Here is a 12,424-nt window from a genome sequence, read left to right on the forward strand (position 1 = left end):
TTCGGTCTAGTGACGCCCCTGATTTAAGGTACAAGCTTACATCACACCCAAATTTTTACTGCATGCCTTTGGTAAGTGCCGGAGTGAGAAGAGGTTTTGAAATAATTAGCTCATGCTTACTTTTACCGCATGCCTTTGGTAAGCGCAGGAGTGAGAAGAGGTTTTAAATTAATTAGCGCCCCGGCGGCAATTCAAGGAAAAATCTTGTTTCTTTTACGCTTTCGATATACTCCGTCTATTTGTATTAGTGTCTGATGCTCTTTTTCTACTGTTACCAAATAGCATTATTTTAGTTTTACTGAGATTAAAAGATAGCCTGTTCAATGGGTTCTTTTAACCCATTGAACTAACAGTAAAAACTCAACTGATTTTTTTTTTATTGACAGCAACTTCTCTGAAACCCTTTTCGCCCCAGTAACACTGATATGATGCGTAGTGCTTTTATTGTGAAAACCGGAAGTATTGTTTTTTGTTTTGTTTTTTTTAGCTCTTGGTGGCTATAATGTGTTACGGAAAGAAGGAGTTTACAAATATAGTATGCTATGTTTCAGATTATTCATATTTTACATATCTTTTTCTGTATTTGTAGTACTAGCTATTGTCACAGATAAGTTGTGCTTTTACGTAACATGTCAGAGGGGGCGTAGTAATGCACCGAGAAGCTCTTTGCCATCCGGTAACGAAGAAGAAAGCCAGAAAACAACAACAACAGGAACTATTTCCAGTGCAAGTTCTATCTTTCCTAATACTCGGTCTTCCCCGAGATCTTTCAATCGTCATATTATACATCAATGTGTCATGGAGGATTATAGCGAGAATGACATTTTCCAGAAAATGCTTAGTATGAATTTAGTGCCAAGAAAAAACGGCACGTACGGAAACAACGACACATCCCTTGGCGACTTCTCAGGTAGGTTTGATTCTATTTGTGTTGATATCGCTTTATTATCGCTCTCATGTCTGCTTTTTTGTTGCGTTTGTGTCTGAAATGTTCGATTTAACTACAAGCATCCATGATGTCTGGCTACAGATTCCAAATGATTACATAACAACTTAAACCTTTAGTTCAGTTTCAGTTTATTTCCAACATGCATACGATATAACAGTGGTTCTCAACCTTTTTTCAGTGATGAACCCCCTGTGAACATTTTTACAATTCAAGTACCCCCTAATCAGAGCAAAGCATTCTTGGATGAAAAAAAGAGATAAAGAAGTAAAATACAGCACTATGTCATCAGTTTCTGATTTATTAAATTGTATAACAGTGCAAAATATTGCTCATTTGTAGTGGTCTTTCTTGAACTATTTGAAAAAAAAGACATAAAAATAAATAAAAACTTGTTGAAAAATAAACAAGTGATTCAATTATAAATAAAGATTTTTACATCATCAAATTAAAGGGGCCTCTTTGGGGATTGTAATACAGATCCATCTGGATTCATGAACTTCATTCTAAACATTTCTTCACAAAAAAATAAATCTTTAACATCAATATTTATGGAACATGTCCACAAAAAAATCTAGCTATCAACACTAAATATTGCATTTTTTCGGTCTGTCTGTGTTGGCCCTGTGATGAGGTGGCGACTTGTCCAGGGTGTCCCCTGCCTTCCGCCCTGAGGCAGCTGAGATAGGCTCCAGCACCCTCCGCGACCCCAAAAAGGGACATGCAGTAGAAAATGGATGGATGCATTTATTTTCACAGTTTATGAACTTACATTCATATTTTGTTGAAGTATTATTCAATAAATATATTTATAAAGGATTTTTGAATTGTTGCTATTTTTAGAATATTTAAAAAAAAATCTCACGTACCCCTTGGCATACCTTCAAGTACCCCCAGGGGTACGCGTAACTCTATTTGAAAACCACTGCGATATAATGTAGTGCATCACATATTTCCAGTTGTTTCATTACAGCACGTCCGAAAAGGAGTAGGAAGAAGCTGATCTTATTTAATCCTACCTCTCTTCATACCATTGCAATTTTATCCAATTTCCTTGTTCTCTGTAACAGAACAGTGAACAAATAATAAATAATTAATATACCATAGTGAGAAAACAAGTATTAAATACATAAATCATCTGTGCACCAAATCGGTGAATTTCAATATTTTCGATTCAATAAATACAGGGGTTGTATGTTCTCTATATCCAGTATTTGTACTATTGTAGTTTATCTTTTTTGTAACACTGTTAGTGAATGAAGCGCAGTTGACAAATCAATCAATCAATCAAAGTTTATTTATATTGCCCTAAATCACAAGTGTCTCAAAGGGCTGCACAAGCCACAACGACATCCTCGGCTCAGAGACCACATCAGGGCAAGGAAAAACTCAACCCAATGGGCTACAATGAGAAACCTTGGAGGCGACCGCAGATGTGGTTGCCATGCTTCACCCATTTTCTTTTATTGAAAACCGAATAATGCTTCAAATTTTAGCATCGCCCATGTGTCTAATCCAGGGGTCCCCAAACTACGGTCCGCCAGCGTCCAAATCAGGGGCGTCACTAGCTTTTAAGGACAGGGGGGGCTTAGCCCCCAGGAGATGAACAGGATGTGAGCGAACGTAGCGCACGAGTACAAAACTTCACAAACGGCTAGCAAAGACTTTGAAATTATTTATTGTTATTATTATTATTTCAGTCGGTTAAGGAAATTAAATATATATGGAAGTAATAGAAATGAGAAAAGTTTATGTATACTGCAAATAAGAAACACTTAGAGTCCGTCTGCTGATCTAAAAAAGAGCCAAAGCTGTCAAAGAGCTGAGGGACCATCTTTAAAGTGCAATGCTGAAACAAATAATGCAAACAATAAAATGTAACTTCCAGGGTTTAACATTAATGATGTCCCGTCGTCCCGGGGACGGTAAAAAAAAATGCACGGGACGATGGCTTTTAACCATTTTTTTTCTTTTTCTCTTTATGTATTTATTAATTTTACATTTTATATTCAATGTCTTGTTTTTTTCTCCCTCTGAAAATCCTATGAAATGTTTAACAAGCCATCCTATAACAATACAACAGCTATTAATGTAAAAATACAATAACAGAAATATATTTTAAATTATGTTTTTTGTCATAATTTTAACAATAGGCTAATGTATACTACTTTGTACACATTCTAAAAGAAACACAAAACTTAAAAACTAAATTATTTACAATTGCAGACACAAGGTTTTGTGCAGCTTCACTCATTGTAAAGGGAAACGGAAGTCCACGCAGGAGAAAAAAAACTACAAAGATGGTGTCTGGGTTTTTTCTTATATATGTATATACAGGACTGTCTCATAAAATTAAAATATTGTGATAAAGTCCTTTATTTTCCGTAATGCAACTGAAAATGCCATACATTCTGGATTCATTACACATCAACTGAAATATTGCAAGCCATTTATTATTTTAATATTGCTGATTATGGCATACAGCTTAAGAAAACTCAAAAATCATATCTCAAAAAATTAGAATATTTCCTCAGACCAAGTAAAAAAAAAGTTTTATAACAGCAAAACAAAATCAAACATTTGAAAATGTCAATTAATGCACTCAGTACTTGGTTGGGAATCATTTTGCATGGATTACTGCATCAATGCGGCGTGGCATGGAGGCAATCAGCCTGTGGCATTGCTGAGGTGTTATGGATGCCCAGGATGCTTCAATAGCGGCCTTCAGCTCATTTGCATTATTGGGTCTGGTGTCTTTCAGCTTCTTCTTCACAATACCCCACAAATTCTCTATGGGGTTTAGGTCAGGAGAGTTGGCAGGCCAATCGAGGACAGTAATGCCATGGTCAGTACACCAGTTACTGCTGGTTTTGGCACTGTGAGCAGGTGCCAGATCATGCTGGAAAATTAAATCATCATCTCCACAGAGCTTTACAACAGATGGAAGCATGTACACAGCTGCATTGACTCTGGACTTGGTGAAACACAGTGGACCAAAACTAGCAGCTGACATGGCTCCCCAAACCATTGCTGACTGAGGGAACTTCCGTTGTCTAGAGTTCAGGAGTGGCTTGACCATGGGAATACGGCTATTGAAGCTGTATCTGTTGGCCAAATTGTTTTTAACCCAATGCCAACCCCTGGTCAAAAAGTTTGGAGACCCCTGGTCTAATCTGTCTCGGTAAAGTTTGAAAGCGATGAGATGAAATATCTCGGAGGATCTGGTTACAGAACAACTTCTGGAAATAGTAGTACATAAAAGATGCAGTGTTGCATGTTAACTGAATTAAACACACAACTTGTATTTATATATGGCGATAGAAAGGCTAAATTCCTCACAGGTCGTGCTGTTGCGTGGTAAAAAAAAATCCCTGTTTGGTCTGCGGACCATTGCCACGTTTTCACTTTGGCCCTTGGATGCAAAAGTTTTGGGCACCCCTGATGTAAACGCTGAGACGGGGGACATTTCGGATTATAAATTCCAAAAAAGTGGGATAAGTAAAACTCAGATTCAGTTACCACGGTAACTTGATCCTAACCAGCTCACCGGCATGTTTTCTTCAACTAGTTTTTTAATGTATCCTCCCTCCTGATAAATGTGAAGCAAGCTGTCAGACATAATGTGTTTATGACTTCATAACCAGTAGATACTAAAATTAAATAATTACTAAAGATTCATGTGTGGAGATGATTTTGAGGTCATGGTTAGTTAGAAACACAATCATATCTTGCTTAAATCCTCTGATGTTGGATATGTATTATTATATGGATTTGTTAGGATTAAAAATATTTAACAAATTGTATATTGTTTAGTTTTTAGTTTTACTTTTTTACATGTGTGCCAATAAGAAAATATAATTAAATGTTAAATCAATAAACGTCTGTATTTAAACTTACACATTGACTCCGTCAATAATGATCTCTCAATTCAGGTCAATATTATTTTACTCTGTTTCTTTTCAATGTAAAAAAAAAAAGTGTTCAGAGTAAATATGTGTGCATATGTTAATGCTATTATGTTTTTCCAGAGATGTGGTATGGAGTTTTTATGTGGGCAGCAGTCTCCTCTATGATCTTCCACCTTCCTGCAACTCTGCTGGCATTCGTTGCACTTCGGCAGCACAAAATGGCCCGACTGATGCCCATCGCCATCCTCTTAATGGGCATTGTTGGACCAGTGGGTGGAGGAGTCCTCACCAGTAGGTTCTCCGCTTTTGTCACTGTGTGATAAATAAGCATATAGTTAACTGTAGATTTGGAGTCCAGTTTACAGCGTGCTGCTACTTTATGGCATAGTGAAATTACTTAATGAAAGATTATGAGATACGTTTTTTATTTTTTTTTACAGAAATCGTTTAAATAGTTTTTTAGCTGCTATGTATTGACAATAAACAACTAGATTACCAGTGAGCAGAGCAAAGATCACACTACCGTATTTTTCGAAATATAAGTCGCTCCGGAGTATAAGTCACACCTGCCGAAAATGCATACTAAAGAAGGGAAAAAAACATATATAAGTCGCACTGGAGTATAAGTCACATTTTTGGGGGAAATTTATTTGATAAAACCCAACACCAAGAATAGACATTTGAAAGGCAATTTAAAATAAATAAGGAATAGTGAACAACAGGCTGAATAAGTGTAGGTTATATGAGGCATAAATAACCAACTGAGAAGGTGCCTGGTATGTTGACGTAACATATTATGGTAAGAGTCATTCAAATAACTATAACATATAGAACATGCTATAAGTTTACCAAACAATCTGTCACTCCTAATTGCTAAATCCGATAAAATCTTATACGTCTAGTCTCTTACGTGAATGAGCTAAATAATATTATTTGATATTTTACAGTAATGTGTTAATAATTTCACACATAAGTCGCTCCTGAGTATAAGTCACACCCCCGGCCAAACTATGAAAAAAACTGCGACTTATAGTCCGAAAAATACGGTACTCTGCATACTAGTCCATACTAATTAGCAGGTGGAGTGTGCAGTCATATACTATTTTATCCCACAACTGACCATAAATATAGTAGTATTGAGCCATGCGAATGGTAGTTAAAAAAGTTCAAATGTTCCATCAGCGGTAAAAAATAAAGGATGACACCTCATGGTTTGTAATGTTTTCACATGACTGCAAATGGCGTTGGTGGTATAGTTTGTGCTCAATATGTTTTTAGAAGAGATGCTAGTAATAATCCAGATATCCTCAAAAAATGTTTAATCATAAGACAAATGGTTAATGACATATGGCCAATTATTTTCTAATTCCCGCAATATACTGTAGATGTTTTCCTTGATGGCAGCCGTGTTTTTTTCAACCAAACTTGCTTGAAATGTTAAGATGGAATCGATAAAGCAGGCTGACATCACGCTTCTGGAATGTCCTTTCCTCAACTTTGTTGAATTTTAGTTTTCTAATGTACCAGTTTGGCCAAAAAGATATGTCGAATATCCATACATAATGGTTACAAAAAGCATCGTGTCGAGGTGGAAGCTGTTAAGAGACAAACTGAATGAAAGGCCTATAGTCCGGCAAATTTAGTCACAAACAAGCGTAGGGATGGGTACCTTTCACACTTGAACCAATATACCGTATTTCCTTGAATTGCCGCCGGGGCGCTAATTAATTTAAAACCTCTTGTCACTCCTGCGCTTACCAAAGGCATGCGGTAAAAGTAAGCATGCGCTAATTATTTTAAAACCTCTTCTCACTCCGGCACTTACCAAAGGTATGCAGTAAAAATTTGAGTGTGATGTAAGCTTGGACCTTAAATCCTACTGAATAGCTCTTAATCTTCTTCCCTTTATGTTATTTCAAATTATCGGTATTGAAATCAGCCTCCTCCATTTTGAAAATGATGACAGGGAAAGTGTCACTCGTGACGTCACGAGTTTGACCAGGCGGTAATACTAAGCATGCGCTAATTATTTTGGGAAGCGAGTTTGACCCGGCAGTAATTCAAGGCAGGCGCATACTATATGCCCTGCGGCAATTCATGGAAATACGGTACTACCAATTTTTGGTACCTGGGAATTGATGCCAGTACTCAACAGTACTAATTTTCAGTACTTTTGTCCGTGTACATAAATAAACTAAAAAACACATTTTCTTTCTAATATTTAAAAATGAGCTGATTATGATGACTGTTCTGTCCAGTTGTTATATCTTGTTTTCTTATTACATTTCTGAGGCTCTTTGGCAAGTATTGTATTGCTGGGATGTTACAGACGTCCCGCCCAATGAATACTGGTGGTGGTCAAGCCAGCTTAGTTTTCAATGGGTACCAGTAGCCACTTTGCCTTTGCTTGTGTTGTTTTTGGCTGTGCGAACTGTTCAGAAAGGGAAAAGGATAAATGTTTTTTCAGCTTTCCTTCAGAGGTAATCATAAAGGGAGGATAAGTGAAATGTGTTTAGAAACGAGGAGATAAGCAGCACACACTCCTGTACAAGGAAGCAGAGTCGAAGAATGCATGAGTTTGCAGTAATCAATTAGGAAGGCCTTAGCGGCCACATGCATGGACAGCACCTTTTAGCTTTTATTTCCAAAATTCTGTACACCACCGAATTGAGGTCTTATGCCGACATATGGACACTTATACTGCTATCTGGTGGTGTCAGAAGACTATAACATACAATGGAATTTGAAAAAAAAGTTGTAAAAATAAAAATTAGCATGTCACTACATATAAAGTACACATCTGTGTACTTATGGACTAAGTACATCATATCAAAAGATGATTTCTTGTTTTTATTTTAATTAGGGTCCAATAAGCCTAAATAGCAAAGAGAAATAAAAAAAGCATGTAAACAAACAGCTTGGACCATAAGAGGTTAAAGGTTTGTTTGTATTATTTTTTATGTTTATTATTTCGATTTAGATATTATCCTGATGTGATTTTTATTGCTTAAACACATGTTTGCTACGAGTGTTTCGAAACGCACCAACTTGGCGAGTCTAAATAAAAGAAAGCAAACGTGAGCAAAAGAGTTCAGTTTTTACCAAAGGCAGCAATCATAAATTAATCTTTCAGTACATACACAATGTTGACATCTGTAGTCATATTTTGTTAAGGACGGGGAATGGCACGCTACTCGTAAACGGCGTGTGCAACAGTAACAAGCATCAGTAGACGCAAAGTTAAATCATAAAAATGCAACCTTACCCGAGCAAAAACAATGCATATTTATCCAGGAGAATCTTGATACCAATTTTCTTGAAGCAGCCACACTCAAAGAAGTTGTAGACCTCCACGCTTTTCCAAGTTTCCATCTGCTTTGTTGTGTAGAATGGAGGGAGGCGTTTGGTTGGCATCCTGACCAGATGCCCGAACCACCTATCTGGTTCCTCTTGATGTGAAGGAGCAGCGGCTTTAGTTTGAGCTTCTTCCGGACGACAGAGCTTCTCACCCTATCTCTAAGGGAGAGCCCCGCCAACCGGCGGAGGAAACTCATTTCGGCGACTTGTACCCGTGATCTTGTCCTTTCGGTATAAACCTAAAGCTCATGACCATAGGTGAGAATGGGAACGTAGATCGACCGATAAATTGAGAGCTTGGCCTTCCGGCTCAGCTCCTTCTTCACCACAACGGATCGATACAGCGTCCGCATTACTGAAGATGCCGCACCGATACGCCTATCGACCCCAAGATCCACTCTTCCCTCACTCGTGAACAAGACTCCGAAGTACAAGAACTCCTCCATTTTGGGGCAAGATCGCCTCCGCAACCCGGAGATGGCACTCCACCGTTTTCCTGGCGAGAACCATGGACTCAGACTTGGAGGTGCTGATTCCCATCCCAGCCGCTTCACACTCGGCTGCGAACCGATCCAGTGAAAGCTGAATATCTTGGCCAGATGAAGCTATCAGCACCACATCATCTGCAAAAAGCAGATATATAATCCTGCAGCAACCAAACCGGATCCCCTCAAGGCCTTGACTGTACCTAGAAATTCTGTCCATAAAGGTTATGATCATAACATGCTGTGTGTGGAGTTTCTCCTGCTAAAACATCACTGTAGAGCAAACTCACATCCAAAATGTAGAATCTGGTCCTGCTTGTTTTGTCTCTTGAAGCAGCACAAAATCAATCAATAAATTAATCAACATTTATTTATATCCCTTAATCACAAGTGTCTCAAAGCCTCAAGTTAGCACATTTTGGAAAATTAATGAAGTTTGAGTGCTTTCTACCAGGCGTACTTGCTTTGTTGGCATTGATAATTGCAACATTACCTAGAAGCAGTTTGACTGAGCCCGTTCTGAGTGCTGCTTAAGTGATTCTTTCCTCGCCATCATGTGTTTAAACCCGTTTTTAGTCTGCAACCAAACATGACATCACAAGTAACAAAGGTATCAAAATGTACCACCCTTTTGATTTGACATTTATCCATACTTGGTAGTACCGACAGAATTTTGTACCTATCCCTACCAAAGACAGCCATCATTGCCTCCTTGAAAAGTTAAGTCCATTTTATCAATGTGTAGTATGTTTTCCTGTTGTTGATCCGCTAAAATAATTTAAACCCTGAAATGTGTTTTATCTTTTTGTTTCTGTAAGGTGCAGCCATTGCAGGAGTGTACAAGGCAGCAGGGAAGAGGATGATGTCTCTGGAGGCGCTGGTGTTTGGTGTGGGACAGTCCTTCTTCATCCTGCTTATTTCCTTCCTCCGGGTGCTTGCCACCCTTTAGCAGCGCCGGAGCCGCTTAGCTGCGATTGGAATCCCACTTTTCTGCTGGTCGGGCAATTTTAGGACCAAACAGGCCTTGGGTGTGCTCATGTGATCATTACATGATGTGTGTGGAGTTTCTCCTGCTAAAACATCACCGTGGAGCAAACTCACATCCAAAATGTAGGATCTGGTCCTGCTTGTTTTGTCCCTTGAAGCAGCACAGAAAAAAAAAATAAGAAACTGGAAAGCAGCGGCACTGAGTGGACCTCGTGAGGCCCAACGGATTGATGAGAAAACATGGCGTACAGAAGTTGGAAAGTCATTCAAACAATTCAACTTAGTTTGAGATATTGTTGCTTGGTCTGTTAATGCTTGCCAAGCTGCACTAGTCAGAGAAATGGAATAGAGTGTCTTGGCTGGTGCTGTGTCGCTTTATTGATCTTAATCCCTATTTTTATTCTAGGAGCCTACACCAGGAGTGTGCAAAGTGCTACACAGGGTCCAATTTCGTTCCACAGCTTGTTTTTTATCTACTCTGTGCGGATCAATAAAATTAAATGAATTCGTTATCGAGATGTTATTAGTAATGCTGTCAAACAATACATTTTTACAAGTGATTTGTTCGCAGTGCTCCCGCAAAGTATTCACAGCGCTTAAATTTTACCACACTTGCAGCATAATTCCAAAATTTAATACATTTTTGTCCTCAATATTCTACACACAATACCCCATTTTGACAGTGTGAAGTTGTTGTTTTTAGAAATTTTAGCAAATTTGTTAAAAATAAAAACTAACAAATCACATCGACCTAAGTATTCACAGCTACATTTTGAGTACAAAAATGAATTTAATCCATTATGGAATAAGGCTGTAACATAATAAAATGTGGAAAAGGTCCAAACTTTCAGGATTCACTATAAAGTCATCCGGAAAGTATTTATTAAAATGTAGTAAAAATATTAAACTAAAACACCCTGGATAAAAAAAACAACGCTTCCCATCCAACTTGATGGAGCATGAGAGGTTTCTGCAAAGACATAGTTGTGCCTTCCTTGTGGGATCGTATTCAAAGAGGTGTCAGGCAGTAGTTGCTGCCAAAGGTGCATCAACAAAGTATTTGGCAAAGGCTGTTAATACTATATATTTTTTTTGTTTGTTTTAATGCAATTTTTATCAAAAAAATAAAATAAAAATAACATTGTCATTATGGGGTATTGTCTGTAGAATTTTGAGGACAAAATGGATATATTCAATTTTGGAAAAAGCTATAACATGACAAAATGTGGAAAGAGCGAAACATTGTGAATAGTTTACAGATGCACTGTATGTGATTCATGCAATCTTTTTTTGTGATTAATCACAGAAGTTGACTTATTTTTTTACTTCAATGTACAGAATGTATGAAATCGGCTCACAGCGTCTTTCAATTTTACTGAAGTTTGCGGCTCTTATGGACACCCCTGGGCTACACCATCTGACGAGAATAAAATGTATATATTTGATGTTCTTAGTGAAGCAGGACAATTCAAATTGCTCTTCTTCAGTTTAAATTGTTTTATGATTTGAGTTTAAAGATGCATTTTATGAAGCTGGTTTTATGTTGAGCAGTCTTTATATTTATGATTAGTACACTGCTTCATTGTCACTACATGTAATTAAAGTCTTCAATTAAGATTTATTGTTTTGAAATTAATTAATGTCTTTAAGAAAATAAAAGTGTTGTAATTTTCACCCATCCATCCATCTTCTTCCCCTTATCCAAGGTCAGGTCACGGGGGCAGCAGCCTAAGCATAGAAAGCCACACTTCCCACTCCCCAGCCAAAAAATACTAAAGGACAACCAACTGCATAAATTGAATTTGTTTTAATCAGCCCCTTAAGTCCTCTAGCAGCTATAAAATTATAAAATGATGTTGCTGAATAGACAGTATGTCTAATATATTTTTTTCTAACCATGCAAAAATTTGACACACACGTATTACGGAGGATTCTTATCCGTCCATCTTTAGCGCGAGCACTGATCCTGCAGCTGTCTGTGGAACTGTCAGTTTGCAGTTACTCAATAAAACACAAAATAGTGCCTGCAAAATGGTGATGAGTGTTGATAAATCACATTGCGTGTGCTCAATAATTATATTTGCATTCTCTCATCCCAGTATTGTAGGCGTTTGGATGAGCAACGTATATTTTGCATATTAATGAAGACAGAGACGCAAAATGAATGGCAGGCCTTTTTTCTGCTTACTAAAGAAACACAATACACTTTGCACACTATAGGTCATGGGTGTCAAATTCTTGCCCGCGGGCCAGATATGGCCCGCCGTGTATTTTCATTTGGCCCTTGAGAAAATATCAAATTAACATTAGAGCTGGCCCGCCGGTATTATACAACAGCGGTGTCGCTGTAACACTGCATTCATCGCTAATACTCATACTTGCTAACCTAGTCACATGATATATGTGGCTTTTGCACACACACACACACACGCTAATGCAATGCAAGCTTGGTCAACAGCCCTACAGGTCACACTGAGGGTGGCCGTATAGACAACTTTAAGACTGTTACAAATATGTGCCACACTGTGAACCAACACTAAACGAGAATGACAAGCAAATTTCGGGAGAACATCCGCACTGTAACACAACATAAACACAACCGAAAAAATACACAGAACCCCTTGCAGTACTACCTCTTCCTGGACGCTACAATACAAAAATGTATTATTAGCCTGTGGGAAAAGTTTATTTTGATATTTACCTGAGAAGGCTGCAAGTAGAAAAGACGCATTCAATTTCTA

At 37.9% G+C, this 12,424-nt stretch overlaps 1 protein-coding gene across 1 annotated transcript; it reads left to right on the forward strand.

Annotated features, from left to right (window-relative positions):
* Nucleotides 1-489: 489 nt before the first annotated feature.
* On the forward strand, nt 490-11,304 carry tmem170a (transmembrane protein 170A). The gene is made up of 3 exons (XM_061917359.1): nt 490-910; nt 4,975-5,145; nt 9,515-11,304. Exons 1-3 carry the CDS (start codon nt 538-540, stop codon nt 9,643-9,645), a joined length of 675 nt encoding a protein of 224 aa, XP_061773343.1. The 5' UTR covers nt 490-537; the 3' UTR covers nt 9,646-11,304.
* Nucleotides 11,305-12,424: the final 1,120 nt, after the last annotated feature.

Source organism: Nerophis ophidion, linkage group LG12 (assembly GCF_033978795.1).
Source record: "Nerophis ophidion isolate RoL-2023_Sa linkage group LG12, RoL_Noph_v1.0, whole genome shotgun sequence".
Lineage (NCBI taxonomy): Eukaryota > Metazoa > Chordata > Actinopteri > Syngnathiformes > Syngnathidae > Nerophis > Nerophis ophidion.